The 15,107-nt window shown below is 42.6% G+C and overlaps 1 protein-coding gene across 2 annotated transcripts; it reads right to left on the minus strand.

Moving 5' to 3' along the window:
* Positions 1-2,509: 2,509 nt before the first annotated feature.
* On the minus strand, positions 2,510-13,470 carry LOC105704148 (pancreatic triacylglycerol lipase). Of its 2 annotated transcripts, none has more exons than XM_012433128.1 (8): positions 13,353-13,470; positions 12,073-12,506; positions 10,520-10,794; positions 9,777-10,047; positions 6,960-7,199; positions 6,192-6,425; positions 5,124-5,451; positions 2,510-4,578 (listed from the first exon to the last, which is right to left on the minus strand). In XM_012433128.1, the coding sequence occupies exons 2-8, from the start codon at positions 12,242-12,244 to the stop codon at positions 4,473-4,475; spliced, it is 1,626 nt and encodes a 541-aa protein (XP_012288551.1). In that variant the 5' UTR covers positions 12,245-12,506; positions 13,353-13,470; the 3' UTR covers positions 2,510-4,472. The 2 variants fall into 2 exon arrangements, with proteins under 2 accessions (XP_012288551.1, XP_012288552.1); XM_012433129.2 differs by lacking the exon at positions 13,353-13,470 and adding an exon at positions 12,666-12,767.
* Between the last annotated feature and the right edge of the window lie 1,637 nt (positions 13,471-15,107).

Genomic DNA, 15,107 nt, shown 5'->3' on the forward strand with positions numbered 1-15,107 from the left:
GGCCCCTCAGGTGCCCCCTGTACCCCTGGACATCGGTCCGGCAAAGATCTGACCGCTTCACGGTACTCCGGGTACCGTTTTTACGGTCCTCTTACAGTCCTCTTAGTCATATATTCAGACGATTAGAATCGAATTAGAATTTACAATTTGATTTGGAAGCCATCAAGAGCTTCGCACGCGCGCTGAGAAAAAAGATTAGTTGACTGAAATGAATATACATTGTTGATATGTATATCGTTGCCTAAATCGTATATAATTGCAAGAAACTGTTATTTTGGCGAGAAGAATTGATGCTCTTGATTTAAACGAATTTTCTTTACTCAATCTGACATTTGTTTAGACGGATTTTAATCGCAGGATTTTGTTGCCACAATGCGTATTTCTTTGGGTTGAGTAATTTTCTTTTTTCTCTCAGTGCGAATAACGATTGCAGCCGACGTCGCTTAATATATTTACCCTGATTAGTAAAATTGCAACATCAGGAATTGAAGGCAAGAAATTAATTATTATCATGGATTTAATTGCTGCGACTGAGGTTAGAATGCGATTGAAATTTTGATTTTTGCATTGTTATTATAACATGGATAACTTTTTTGAAAATTTTGGAGTAGTACCCTCGCTATTTCTAGGTATTGCAGTTTTAATGGCCATTAGTGTATGAATAAATATATATGTTATCTTTTCTTAATTATGAATGTATATTATTATATTTATTAGATTCTTTTGCATTATAAAATATAGATGGGATCGGTTTATAAAATTGTTTAAGGGTGTTATTATGTTTCCAGGTCGAGGCCTTCCGGATTTTTCTGATATCCTCTCCGATACCTATAATCAATGCGCATTTGTTCTCATTCTATGCGAAATACTTAATAACGTTGCGTGACAGGTTCAATGTTCCTGCAATGCAGGAGTACTTCAAGGACACCGTATAAACACGGTGCAATTAGCAACTTATTAAAAACACGCAGCACTGATGAAAAATCCGCGGATTTCGTGTAAACCGAAGCTACTTGGAATTCATGACTTGTCGAGTCAGATTCATGGCTCATTAAATCGTCACCTTCGGGTAATCGCGGCTGCAGTGAACCGTATTAAGGAGTACTAAAAAATACGTAAATCACATTCCGTGAATTGGATCGAATTAACGCTAATGTGACGGTCCCTTGTCACTTCCGTCAGCGCGAAAACCTCGGAATTAATAAACAAGCTAACGAGAATATAGTGAAAGAAAAAGTTAAAGGCGAAGGAAATCAATGACCGCGTCATATATGTATCGTCGCATAATCACCCGTTCGATCATTAGTTAAATCGGTGAAAATCAAGGGGACTGGTTCAACGTCTCTCTGTAAATTACGAAGATTGTCAAGAGGTTGTACGTATCGTAACTCGATCAATGATTATAAAACGAAATTTCCAATATGGCCGCCGACAGACCGTCGCGTCGCCGCAGTCGGGCGTGTCGAAACGCACAGAAATGAATAATAATTCATAGGGATAATCGCGAGCAGGTGTTGCTGAAAACCTAACAAAATGCGAGGTGCAATGTCAAAGACGATTCCGGTTCGCGGGACGGCTTTCGCTTTAGTTTTAGCCCGGTAAAACGAGTTACTTCGTTGGCGTTGTCAGTTGGAACAGGCGGCGACGAATTTCCAGTTTTCATCGTGATACGCAGGGATTCGAGATTGCGGAACCGTTTAGAAATTAGACAGGCTACTGATGTTTCTTAAACGACGGCCGGTGACGCAATCGCCAGAAGAATCGCGATATTAATGGGCGCTTTTTCATCCACGTGAGTGATCGCCACTTTTCCTTCTTTGCAAATGTCCGCGCTGATTCATGGCCAACAACGTGCGACTATAAATTCGGTTAATATGCAACGCCACTTGTTATCTACTCCGGCAGCAATTAGTCGGTGGCACTTTGCACCTTTGCGATATTCTTCGACCATAACACTTTTTAAAAAAAGAATAAACAACAATAAATGACGCTTTACCCTTGAGGTTGAACAAACAGTTCAGAAAATAAAATACAATAAACTCTCACTTTCCCATCAAGGTAAAAATCGACAAGGAAGAATAATGCCAAGGAGGAAAATAAAGAGTACCCTGAAATGTTAAGTCACGTATCTTGGACCTGATCTGGTAAAAAAAAATAATAAAAACAAAATGAATCTCATTTTATCCCCAAGGTATAAGTGTTAATGTATGGACGAACCACGCAGAAAATATCCTGAACCTCCAGGTAACTTATAAACAAAACAGAGAAAAGAAAAAATCTAATAGGATTTAAAATCCTAATTTTCCATCAAGGCCTTGCGTTGATTCTATTTTTGTTATATAAGAGTTAATGATTAAAGGATAATGTTTCAGTCTTATAATGAGCAAAATCAGGGGAAAATGAGCCAGCGAATTCCGGATGTGTTCCAGACGAGGAAATCCATGACGTCATTTGCCATTTTCAGCGCATTAAATAAGAGGCATCTAACTACCTTGCATTACGCGCGTGCACTTTTTCCCCGGCTTTATTCAATTTCTTCGCTCTCTACCGTGTCGCACTTTCGCTGACAATCGCTGCGGAAAATTCAGGATCCTCGCGATCGCAAACGAGCGTCCTTAATGCCTCTTAATCGGGGTAAAAAGAGGCGTTAGAAGGCGATGGCTCTCTTGGTCGGTCGCGGAAAGAAGGAAAAAAAGAAAAAAAAAGAACTCCCACTCGTACTCTTCAAGTTGCACAACTCGAATGCGGCGAATCGCGTTACGAAATTATACGCGACGGGCGCACGTAACGTTGTTTCCGCGGTAACGAAATTTACATGGAGGTCCCGTTTACTGTCGCGATGCCGTGAGAGGAATTTAGGCAGGACCTACTTCCGTTTCCATCGAGGAGAAAATAATGGAAACTCGCGTACCGATTTTCTACGTAGGTACTTAAAAAATTCCTGAATCCGTAAATACGTGTCAGGGTCGAATTAAGCCCGATTTATAGGGAGTCCACTTGACCCGGAAATATTGTCGGCATGATAAAGGGCTTACATAACCCTTTAATAAGAATTGCCTGAATTTAATGTCTCTTGACTATGAATCCTAATTGCACGTCGGAACTCGTGATTTGAATATAAATAAATCCGTGGATCGCCCTTCGATAAGGATGTTGGGCATGATACCAGTTTTTGGAGTTTTTCTCACTTTTGCAGAGTCGATTGTTAATTTAATGCTTATTGGACATGAATCTCGATTGAATGGCGAAATTCTAGATTCGAAAGAGCGACCAGGGAGCAAAAGATCGATCCTTCCGATCGTTTCCGCGATTCATGGGAGCCGCGCCAAATTTCCACAGGGGCGTGTCCTTCGATTTGCAATAAAATCCTCCGAGGCCGTTAACGAGATGCAAAATAAAGCAGAGTAAAAACTGCTTTCACCATTGCCATTCGACATTATCGTGCTTCGACTGCGGTCCGGTGTACATACGAGCCACGAAGGAAATACTTAAAAATCGAGGCGCCGTCACGTCGCGGGAATCGTGTTATTTCTTTTCTTTTTCTTTCCTCTCGTTTTCATCGACGTATACAAAGTCATGAGCTCGCAGCTTACGTAAACAAGCGGTCTCTCTCTCTCTCTCTCTCATTCTCATTTCTACATAATACCGATATGACTTACGAACTAGTATCGAGGATAACAATAAAAAGTGGAAAAGATGTCCATTAAAAATTGGAGTAAACATTCATTCAGACCATAGCTCGATTGGACAACTAAAGACGATACGAAAGTATCGTTTAAAGGATCTCGTTAATAAAACATTCCTGCGAATTGGGTAATTTTTTTTATAAAAAGTGAAATTGCTTGAGCGTGGGGACCTTTCTTAGTGCCTCCGTACTCATATGGTAACTGTTAAAACGATTCGGTGCACCCAGTTCGCGTGAAAGTTTCATGTAAACAATTGATGCCACTTTCATACCACCTTAAAGTGACTCCCAGAGTCGCTCAGGACTTCTTGGGGATCGTCCTCGCAGCCTCGAATCCGACATTAAGTCGTTATGCTCTGGAAACGAGGCTCTTCCCTCGCGGTTGCAACTCATTCGAGGAAACGACGGGACCTTACGACTATAAATTACGGGGATAGTAATCGTCGAATAATGATTTACCGCAACGTATGAAAGCGCCGAGGTGAAAGAGAAGCACGTCTTGGCTGGGCGCGTAATGACAGTGAAAGGACAAGCACGCTCGCTGTGCAAGTCGTTATCCTGGAAGGCGCACGAGTGTCGGCGAGTAACCTTGCCCACCGGCTCAGAAAGGACTACCTTGACAGTCCTGCGAGTCCAATAAATTAGGCCCGACGACAGGATCGCGATCTAATCGCCGATTTTTTTTTATCAGGACGCGGCGGAAACGCAGCCGCCCGGCCGGAGTCGTCGAACGAGGTCCTTGCGGGGCGACATCACCGACTTCGGGGCGACAGGACGAAGAGGTCCTTCAAGAGGAAACGGCGTTCAGCTCCGTGTGGCGGCAGTTCTTCTCCGTCAGGATCTTCGGCTCGTTGGCTATCAAGGTTTTACTCTCATCCGGACAAACTGTGATCCTGGATAAAAAAGAAGAAAAATGAATTACTACCTGGTTAAGGCGAAATGAAAGAGTGATTTGAATAAAACTTAAAAATAAAAAAGAAACCTTACAAAGTGACAATATTTAATTTCTCCTTTATCTTGCCTCCAAGCAAGTGCATATCTATGCATCTCAAAACCTGCAGTAATCAGTCTAGGATAATCGGTGCAGGCCGGAGGGAAATTTTCTCGGCCGATCCTAAGATCGTGATAAAAGTCCTAGTCGCGTTTAGAGGCCACTTATCACTCGAGCGAATTTGTCGTCAATGCAATCTAGACAGCTTCGCCGTAGATAAAGTCTCTCCCGGGTGCAATACTTCACCCGATGATACCGCTTTTACGTGGGGATTTTATCCCTCGGCAAATCCTTCCCGAAGAGTCATTTTTACGAGCCCCTTTTTCTTCGCGCGTCCATTAAACCGGCGATAAAGTCTACCCTCAGCCGAGAGGCCGTTAATGCAATTTACTTTGGGACGCAATTTTGCATTGCGAGATAAATCATTTCGGCGGACTCTTTCCTTACCCTCGGCCGTGTTCGAGGCTGTCGATGGTGAGGAAATCGATGTAGACCCTGGGCTTGTGGAGCAGTCTCCACGTCAAAGGGTTGAACACCGAGGTCTGGTACTGCCAGGTGATCTCTACGGCTGCTGGCTCGCCTATGGGGTCACCAGGAAGTACCACCGTATGAGTACTTCCGGGTTCGTAGTACCGAGAGTTTGCGCTCAGCTGCATACTTTCCGTCTTCCTGCCGCTCGCTCCGATCGCGCTGATCACGAACATCCCGACTTCTCCGCCGTGGTCGAGGCTCTCGTTGGTCTTAGAGATGTTAATGGTCACGCGATAGTGTCCCCCTGTGGAAGAAGAAACAAAGACGTGCCGTGAATAGCCAAAAACTTGGCCAAATTTCGGGCGAAAAGTTTCTCCTGTAAATAATAATACACAGCGAATGGCTCTAAAATATCCGAAAAAAAGAAAAAGTATTACAGACTACAAAATGGAATGTACTTTCATTACGCCAAACCGTGATATAAGTCCTCTTAATTGAGAAATAAATATTTATCGAATTGAAGTGCCGAACATTGGCGTCAAGTATATGGTGCCGTTCGCGCACGCTTTTACATGTACTTGGTGCGAAACTCTACCGCGTTTCCTGATGAATAAAGAAAATGAAGCGACTCACTAATTAACCTCATCTCAACCAAATTTCGAGCAAAGATCCTCATATAAAAAATACCTAAATAAAGAAAAGTAACAGGCTAATTAGCAAACTATTGGCCAAATCTCCGGTGAGAGAAAAAAGTCCCCTGACCATAAACAATTAATAAAGAGACAGAAACGAACGCTAATTGTTCGTTAATTCCTTAGTCGATTATTCGCGATGATTTCCATCAGATCTCTAGAGATTTCTCCGGGTTTCTCCGCATGTGCAGGCTCTCATCTTTTCTGATCGGAGATAGCTGCGATCAGAAGGTCTGGTGATAACTCCAATGGATCGTACGTGGATGCTTCGTACGTGGATTCGCCTTGACTTGAGTTATCTATTCGAGTTTAAATATTTTATGCCGCATGGAAAAGGAGAAATTAGACTCACTGCAGAAAGGCTTCTCGGATCCGGTCATCAGATAGACGGAAGCACGATAATTCCCAGGTTGGGCGTCGAATCCAAGTCTGGGGCAGTATTGATTGACACAATCGAAGCACTTTCCTTCCTGGAACCGTTCCCAGGAGGAACAAGGAACGGCAAGATATGGACAAACCGTATTAATGCTCTCGATGAAGTACTCGTAGCTTCTTATGTGGTTGCACCCGAGGAACCTTTTGATGCCTGAGAGTTTGACAAATGATTGTTTTTTTTTTTACATTAAATCTGATAAGCGATATTTTTCTAAAACTCGTGCAGAGCGTGCCAAATAAGCACAAAGTGGTGGAACACACGTTGAGAAATGGTACAAAACCGTTGACTGTAATCGTTCCCAGAGAAAAATAAGATCCATAAGGTGTATGAAAGGCACTATATACATATATATCGAAACGTCAAAATATTTATAAAACTGTTCTCCAAACTAGGTGCCCCGAATAATATGAAACTTTTGATTATAGAAGCTCTAAGGAAAGTCTTGAAACTCGCGAAATTTCATTTATAGGGATAAACGCATCGAAACCTTGATACAAGATCAACGTTTCTTATAAATGTATATTTAACGTAGAGAGAAAAAAAAAACCGTGGGTGGATAAACGTTTAATTTTTACATCTCCCTTAGATTTCCTTGTATAAAATGTGAATTCCACTACCTTGGGTTTATTGGGGGTGTACGTCTTATTTGTACGAATTTGCAAGAATAACGATATCTGACGTTACCTTTGAAAAAGCTTCCACTTTCCAGATTGATGGAGTCCAGGACACCCTCGTTGCACCCGGGTTGATTTCTCCCTCCATTAGGGTAAAAGTCAATATGCCCCACGGGCTGACTGATCCCAAGTCCTCCACTCATAAAAGGACTCGCATCTGTATGAATGACGGTGACGAAACTCGCATCGGTTGGGTCCAGACGAACCAACGGAGACGTGTTCGTGAAGTGCGGAGCTGCGGGGTCCAACCCTGGAAATAGTAAAAGAAAAAAAAAACACATTTAAAGTCAAGCACTTAAAGTCGTCAAGATTATTCAGCACTCCGTAAAATGGACTCTGCACCCGGAATCTGCGTTAAAGCATACTTAAATAATTATTATCTTAACATCCCGGACACAAAATTATCAGAGCTCCACAAACTGAAATTAATTCGGTGTTATAATTGCGGGAAAAAATTGAGGACGACCCATATTAATTTCATCTCCTAAAAAATTAACATTTCCTTCGTAATCTCGTTTGTACGATCAAATTTCAGGGTCTTCCAGAGTCTGAAGTGCAGGATCCATTCCAACATCCGGCTCCTGCCCCTTCTTCTCGGCCTTACTTGTGTTAAATCATATTTCAAGTCATTATTATAACATTCCGGACAAAATTATCAAAGGTGCAGGCCATCGAGTTTCGCACAGTATTTCTTTGCCGTTAAAATGAAGAAGCTCCCATATTTAATTTCATCCCCTAAAAATTAAACATTTTCTTCTCAATATCATTTGTATAATCAAATTTCAGGGTCTTCCGGAGCCTGGGGCACAGAGTCCATTCCAGCATCCAGCTTCTGTCTCTTCTTCTCGACCTCACTTGTGTTAAAGCATATTTCAAGTCATTATCTTAATATTCCGAACAAAATTATCAAAGGTGCAGGCCATCGAGTTTCGCACAGTATTTATTTGCCGTTAAAATGAAGGGGCTCCCATATTTAATTTCATCCCCAAAAATTAACATTTCCTTCTCGATATCGTCTGTATGATCAAATTTCAGGGTCTTCCGGAGCCTGGGGCATAGGGTCCATTCCAGCATCCGGCTCCTGCCACTTCTTCTCCTGGCGTGTTCTCTTACTACGGCTGTTTACTTCGGTGTTGTCTCCGGGCGGGTCTTAGGGCGGGATCGAAGGACCTGGACCATCCCCGACTTCTCTCGGCCCCTCGGCATCCTTCGGGCTCCACTCCCTCGTCTCAAAACCGACGTAATCCCGGTCTCTAACGAGGAGGCCAGCTCGCGAATCGGGCGTCGATTCGGCCAGGGCGAAAACCACCCTTCCGTTCCATTCGGGTTCCTCCAGGGGAGGGTGTGGCTCAAGGGTGCAGGACGTCTCCATCGAAGCCCTCGTTATGTCCTCGATGTCCTGTTATCCTGGTACTTCCCGATGAGATCGATAGCCTACGTAACCAGCCTCGGGTAGTCGACTGCACCCCCGACTTTTAAAAAATTCATGGAGGGGGTGTCGGACTCAGAAGACCCGATAAAGGGTGGCGGAAATCATTCCAGATGTCTATATAACAGCACTCTTGGGTTGACATTGGAGAAACTATTGGCTGATTAAAATTCGGGGGTCCTTCCTTGATTTGCAAACTTACGCTTGGAGTAAGGAGTTTCACTTAAAAAAAGGAAATAGATCTAATACTTGTCGGTGGTCAGGTGGTACGAAAGAGCCATTTTATATATACACATCAGGACGTCAAAATATTTATAAAGCATTTCTCCAAACTAGGTACACCATAGCATTAGAAACTTTAACACGTAATTACGGAGGTCCTGATTAAGGTCTTGAAACTCACGAAACTTCATTAATAGACAAACAATTTTTCTTTGGTTCTTGTTCGGGATAAATGCAACATTTTCTTTCAAATAATGACATTTTCGGGAGTTTTAAAGCCTTTGTGAGGACTTCCTTAATTACGTGTTAAACTTTCGAACGATTCGGTATGTCCCGTTTTGGAGAAAGGTTTTGTAAATATTTTGACGTTTTGGTATATAAAGATTGACCTTTTTGTAACACCTTAAGTGACAAATTCAAGTTCAGCTGGGTCATCACTTGCGGCTTAACATCCATTCAAAGTGTGAATCTGGAGCACAGAGGAAGCTCGATTGCGAGGAGTTCTCTTCGCGTCCCTGTTGTCCTGATCGGCCAGGAATCGATCGGCATTCTACGGGAGAGCTTCGTGAGTTTCCGGTTCAAGGGCAGGGTCCACGAAGGAGAGACACGAACAAGAGCGAGGTGGAGGGGACTTGGTAGTCCACTCAGAGAACCTCCTGCAGCGAGATGTCAACTATACCCTATTAATCTGCCGCGAAAAATATATTGCAACAATCAGGCCCTTCCATAAAATTCACGAAGAAATTTGCATGGGTTTAAGATTATTTTCAACGAAAGTACCAGGAATTAATGAATAACATATGTCAATTATAGATTATTATCACGTATATAATATATATAGAGCCACCTTACCGGTGGTTTTATTTAATCATGCCCTGAGGAAAAGATTCATTTAACCAAAGTAATGTTACTTTGAATAGTATCAAAGAATTATTTTGTTAATTCACGGAATTTGACTAAAATAAGCTCAATTAAATCGTCATGATCCTGATGAATTGTTGCATCCAATTTATTCGAGTCATGAGTCAAATAATTCTTTGAATTAACGAAATATCTCCTTGGTCCATCAGATTTTTTTTTCTTCTCAGGGTGGAGTTATCCCCCTCAAATAATCGCTGTAATGAATAATTCTGGGGGATCAGTGGCAATTTAAGTGGCATATCAAATCAGACGCACCTGTGATTCTGCCAAGGTGGTACTTGTATTTAATGCGTAGGTTGTAACCGAGATAACCGCATATATGAGCACCAAGGCTGTGCCCTATCGCGTGCATCCTCCAGGGCGCGACTCCACCAACTTCGATCAGCTGTGCCGCCAATCTGGCTGTCATGGCACCAACTAATCTCGTATTTGCCACGGCATCGGTGTAAGGTGGTCCAGCTCCGCCGATCCAGCTGACGACTACGACATTGCAGTCCTCTCTGATAAGGAGTTGCTTCACGATTCTCTATAAATCAGGAACATTTGGAATAACAATGCGCAGCCATCAGCAATTGGCAGTAGTACATCAACCGTTCACGGACGAAAGTGATAAACTCCACTTTTTGAACTTTTTCCAAATTTTACAATCAATGAAATTCAATAATGCTCAATGCATTATGAAAGAGTCATTCTATATATATACCAAAATGTCAAAATGTTTATAAAACATCTCCAAATTGAATGCACCGAATAATTTGAAACTGCAAGTGATTATGAGGCCCTAAGGAAGGATGCGATGCTCATGAAATGTCATTTAAAAAAAAAGAAAAAATGTATCCTTGGTTCTAGTATATATCTAGAATGACTCTTTCATAATACCTTAACTTTTTATACTTATCAATTTTCTCTACTTCTTGTTTTGTGGGGTTAATCGGTTTGGCTAATCATTGGTTTTCGTAATAAATGAAGATAAAATTTTGATGAACGACTAAACCCACCAGGACCCAGGTTCTGCTTCCGTTGTCCAGGAAGCCGTGGATGACGAAGTACAGGTTGCTGTCGTTCTTTCGCAAGGGGGAGTTTAAGATGGTGTTGAAGTGATCGATTACGAGGTTGTAGGCGCCCTCGCGATTGTCACGAGTGTAGAGACTGTAGGTCGGGTTGATAACATCCGGACGATCGGGGAAATTGACAACTGGTCGATTTTCTCCGAACCATGGTAGGCCGATGTAGAAGCAGCCGTATGGTTGGTAGCATCTCCACATGTACCACTCTGAAAACAACATACGTTTTTTAATATATTCGTTTATAGAAAAATACATTTCCGGTAGAACCATGGTTAGAGTAAAGAGACTTGGTGTTCCGCCGAGGTCCATGAACTTGTCTGAGACGCTGCCGCGGATCTTCACGCGAATAGAACCTTTGAAGAAGAAGTGAGTACCAAAATATGTAATTAAAATTGTATTTCCATTCCCACGGTCAACAATGATTAATTTTTTCCTCTTTCGATACGATGAGCGCACTCTGCCCCTGCGACCCGTTTTATTTACACTCATCCCGAGATCATGGATCGTCATGCACCAGGCGTTTCCGAGCGGCAAGGATGAGAAACATGTAAACGACTTTTGACAAAAGTTCGGGCAATATATCACGGTTTTCCGATCGATCGGCACTTCGATGATCCACAGGGTTACTCGAGGCTCGCAAGACCCAGCTTGGACGGTTCAAGGAGAATCTACTAATCGTGACCTTAGATAAGCTCAGCCTATCAAATCTCCTCGAATCCCGGCACCACATAACATATGGGGTCTTAAGTACATTTGAAAATATCTGGACGATGTCACGGGGTCTGGAAGGTCGTTTTTTACCGCGTTTCCGCCATTTTAACCTCGTTTCCACTATAAAAAAATATATATATATAAATAAGCAATTTCGAAAGTCAACAGCTCTCAAATTTGACCCTGTAATCCGAAATCGGAGCACTGTTTACCACTCCCTCACTTGGAGAGGATAGACACGAGCTGCGATTCGTGAGGTTATCTGGGCTAGCTCGTGATAATGCTCTTTGCAGACTTTTATCTTTTCCTCGAAGCAAGAACCATGTTGTGTCTTCCAGCTATGGAGACGTAACAGTATGTTAGTGCATGTGCATATGACTGCACGTGACGTAGGGAGTGACCTGCATGCAATATCGTTCCCCGAAAAGTGACCCGGAAAATTGTTCAGCGATTTCTGGGTAAGACATCTCAGCGACAGGGACATCCTCTCTGAAATGATATCGCTTTTCCTTCAGAAGAATGTGTGAGCACCTAAACTTTACTATCGATGTATCTATATCTAATTACAGAGGGCGTAATCATAGAATATTAAAAATTGTTAATAAATTTTCAGCTTATGGAAAAACATCTCAAGGAAGTCGTTAGGTCATTTTTTTCTGAGGAAAAAAGTACGAGCACTCGAACGTTGATACCGATGCATCTGCATCTAATTATAGAGGGTATATACAGAAATTAAATTCAGACTCATAATAAGAATTCCTAGGTGATTTTACCGTCTTCAAAGTCGAACTTGTTCTCATTCTCTTCAGGAGACAAAGTGGTGGTGGTTTGATTGTGAGGTTCAAGTCCATTTTCCGAAGACTTGCTGTCGGTTTCGTTGGGAAGACTGGCCATCATATTGGCCGTGTACATCAGCACGAGCAGCGATTCGTTGAGGAACATCATTGTTCTTCCTGTTTATTTTTTTTACACGGTTTCTTGACACAGTCACTTAACACTTATTTCTCTTCCGCGTTGCCGAGCTCAATCGGCATGTCGTTCACGAGCTCGCCCTCGGGTCGATCAGCTGATTCTGACAGCTGTCGAGGACATTACAAATTCCGCACAATTTCAGGCAATACCACAAACTACAGCATTCTACATTGTCACAGTTGTTACTCTCCGCTTCCCTTGACACTTCCAGGAGGTGGAGTTCCTCAAATGATTCCTGTAAAATAAAAAAAAAAATAAAATATCGATAATAAGTAACTGTGGAAAATTGACGTATGTATATGATTCCCTATTATAGGATTAAAAGACGTCTTTTAGCCGTGTAAACGTCTTTTATCTGTCGTATTAATGTTAAATGCGAGGTATGAGTACGGACCTTGATGCACCCCCAAGAAGTGAGATGCACTTCCAATGCATCGTCAATAAATTATTTTCCTCGGTACATTGTATCGGTACTCTTATTACCGCACGAGTATCACAAGGATGGAAGCACGTAGATCACTTCGAGAAACGGCGATAATACGAGCAATGAAAAATCCAATGACGTAAATCCCGGGACCAGATAGCGAATCAACAGACCCTCCACTTGCAGGGGGATCTTGCGAGTTACATTAATTGAACCTGACTCGTCATTAGACACGTAGAAATTATCGAACATAAGAATTCGGATGACTTAATCAAGCGTCCAACTCATCACTTTTAACACGACTCCGGATGTGTCCAATTTCGTGGACAAACGAAAGCTACTAATCCATAATTGTCCGAATTACCTTAATAAATTTCGTTCGTTAAATAAAATTATTTAACCCCATCCACTTAATTCCATAAGAAAGAAAAATTGTATTGAACCAAAGAAATATTTCTTTGGACAGTACTAAATACACACTTTGTTAATTCAAAGAATAATTACTTGACTCTAATGAACTCCAAGAAATTGGATGCGACGTTTCTTTGGAATGATGGGGATTTAATTGAATTTATACGAGTTAGAAAATAATTCTTTAAATTAACAATATATTTCGTTGATTCAAGGAATGTTTTTTCTCAGTGCAGTTATACTCACGTAATTGTATTTATAATTATGCCTTTGAGAGGCTTCGATCGAAGATGTAGAAAAATCGAAGTCGAGTCGAAGACACGTCCAGCTTGATCAATCCCCACGCCTGTACTAATTCAGAACCCCGAAGTGGACTGCCATCCACTAATGGAGTCCGACCCCCGCCTCTTTACTTCTTGCTTTTCTCATGAAAGATAAGACGAGATGCAGCAAATCAACGTAACGAGTCCGGAGACTCGAGATGGGATCTTCGTAAACGCTCCCACCGAATATGCCGCGCTTCCTGGACCGCTTCAAAAGGGCCGCCTAGGCTTTTTGCAAGATGCATTCTTCTGGGAAGGGTCTGCAACCTCATCTCCCCGAAAAGAAACCCGTCGGCAATTTTCACGGACCAATTACCAGCGTGAAGTTGGGCATTCTCACAGTCCCCACCTCCACGTCAAAAAGAACCATAAAGAGGACGAGAAAGGTCGGTAATGATTTGTCTCGGTAATCTGGAAACGCCACCTCTCTTAGGAGAAATCATCTGCCAACAATGTTATCTGTTTATTCAGAAGCTAGTATTTTCAAAACGAATATTTACTCACGTTAGCTGAAAATGTTTCTCGTCTCTGAGTCAGCAGACAAGACCGATAAAGACAGCGCAATGGACAGTGACCATTATCGTGGCAAATCTTTGGATCACCATGATTTCTGGTTCATGTAAGAAGAACCCTCCATGGATTTCTCTACCTGGAAATGGAAAAGATATTTTTCTGGCAATTAGAACCGAATAACACGGCCTCGATTGAGCTGGGATACACTGTTAATGATATTCATAAAATCTTAACGCTCGTTACATAAGGTGATTGTGGAATTATAAATTCGTTGTCTCAAAAGCGCATCCATGCACATTTATTGCAAATCTCTAAGTAACTTCAGGGTTCCATTATACCACGTCATGACTTTTATGAAACTATATGGAAAAATTACCACGTTTGAACGTTCCCTGAAAACGTTGGAGAAAAATGAATACCAAGTTACACTATATTCTCTTAAACGGTGTAACCGTAATTTCTCGATTGCGATAGAAAAACGTGAAAGAGTTTCCTTTCCTGAAAGAAGGAAAAGTATTTTCTGGTAATTAGAGCTAAAGGGCAGGCCTTGGAAACGCCCTTAATTCGGGCAACACCTCGCCATTACCGAATGGGAGGCGAGCGCACCCCTGAATGGCGGCTCCAACAATGGCAAAGAAGTATCGCATTCGAGTGTTCTGGCCGAACAATACAAACATGTACAAAGAGAGGCAGGGCGACTCTTTTGTCGAGATTCGGGGTCGGCGAAGTATTGGCTTCTCCCTCCTAAAAGCTCGGCCGAGTGTTACGAAAAGTACAATGGAGTGCGAAGGGCCGACCCCTGGGGGAGCAGCATCCCCTTCGAGGATTTCGGCACCCCCTGGGCGAGAATTCCCTCCGCCAGCCCCATAGGATCCTAATACATTGCACCCCTAAGATTTCTCCGGGATTCGCCAAGGGATGTTGCGAAATCCCGTGGACCAAGCCAGCCCCTAACTCCTGGGGGATCATGGGGACTTGGTAGCTCGCCGATGGTTGTGTCGTCTCGGGATTACCACAGGGTAAGTCCTCTACGGGGTGGAGAAAGTGTATGGTGTGTAGATGTCGTATGCCACGCAGGGGTTGGAAGTGTGGAGAGCTCTCGGGGCTCGTAAGGTACACGAAACTCACCCTGGTGGACGTGGGGGTTGCAGGGCTTATAGTGGTG

This window comes from Orussus abietinus, unplaced genomic scaffold (genome assembly GCF_000612105.2).
Source record: "Orussus abietinus isolate OABI.00-Male unplaced genomic scaffold, Oabi_2.0 scaffold7, whole genome shotgun sequence".
NCBI classification, from domain to species: Eukaryota; Metazoa; Arthropoda; class Insecta; order Hymenoptera; family Orussidae; genus Orussus; species Orussus abietinus.